Raw genomic sequence first — 473 nt, forward strand, 5'->3', positions numbered from 1 at the left:
CTCTGCCAGTATCCACTCCCCCCGTGGAGTATCTGCCAGTGTCCACTCCCCCCACAGAGACTCTGCCAGTGTCCACTCCTGCCACAGACGCTCTGCCAGTGTCCACTCCCCCTGCAGAGACTCTGCCAGTGTCGACTCCTCCCACAGACACTCTGCCAGTGTTGACTCCCCCCGCAGACACTCTGCCAGTGTCGACTTCCTCCGCAGACACTCTGCCAGTATCCACTCCCCCCGCAGACACTCTGCCAGTGTCCATTCCCCACGCAAAGACTCTGCCAGTATTCACTCCCCCCGCAGAGACTCTGCCAGTATTCACTCCCCGCGCAGAGACTCTGCCAGTATTCACTCCCCCCGCAGAGACTCTGCCAGTATTCACTCCCCGCGCAGAGACTCTGCCAGTATTCACTCCCCGCGCAAAGACTCTGTCAGTATTCACTCCCCACGCAAAGACTCTGCCAGTATTCACTCCCCAC

At 59.8% G+C, this 473-nt stretch overlaps 1 protein-coding gene across 1 annotated transcript in view; it reads left to right on the forward strand.

Moving 5' to 3' along the window:
- The window catches only part of LOC109913864 (mucin-17-like), a 15,946-nt gene extending 15,781 nt beyond the window's left edge, over positions 1-165 (forward strand). Inside the window, exon 11 of the mRNA XM_048618510.1 lies at positions 118-165. Within this exon, the coding sequence (XP_048474467.1) occupies positions 118-165 (48 nt within the window). The remainder of the gene's footprint in view (positions 1-117) is intronic.
- Positions 166-473: the final 308 nt, after the last annotated feature.

The sequence above is a fragment of the Rhincodon typus genome, chromosome 40, assembly GCF_021869965.1.
Source record: "Rhincodon typus isolate 14 chromosome 40, sRhiTyp1.1, whole genome shotgun sequence".
Taxonomy (NCBI): Eukaryota; Metazoa; Chordata; class Chondrichthyes; order Orectolobiformes; family Rhincodontidae; genus Rhincodon; species Rhincodon typus.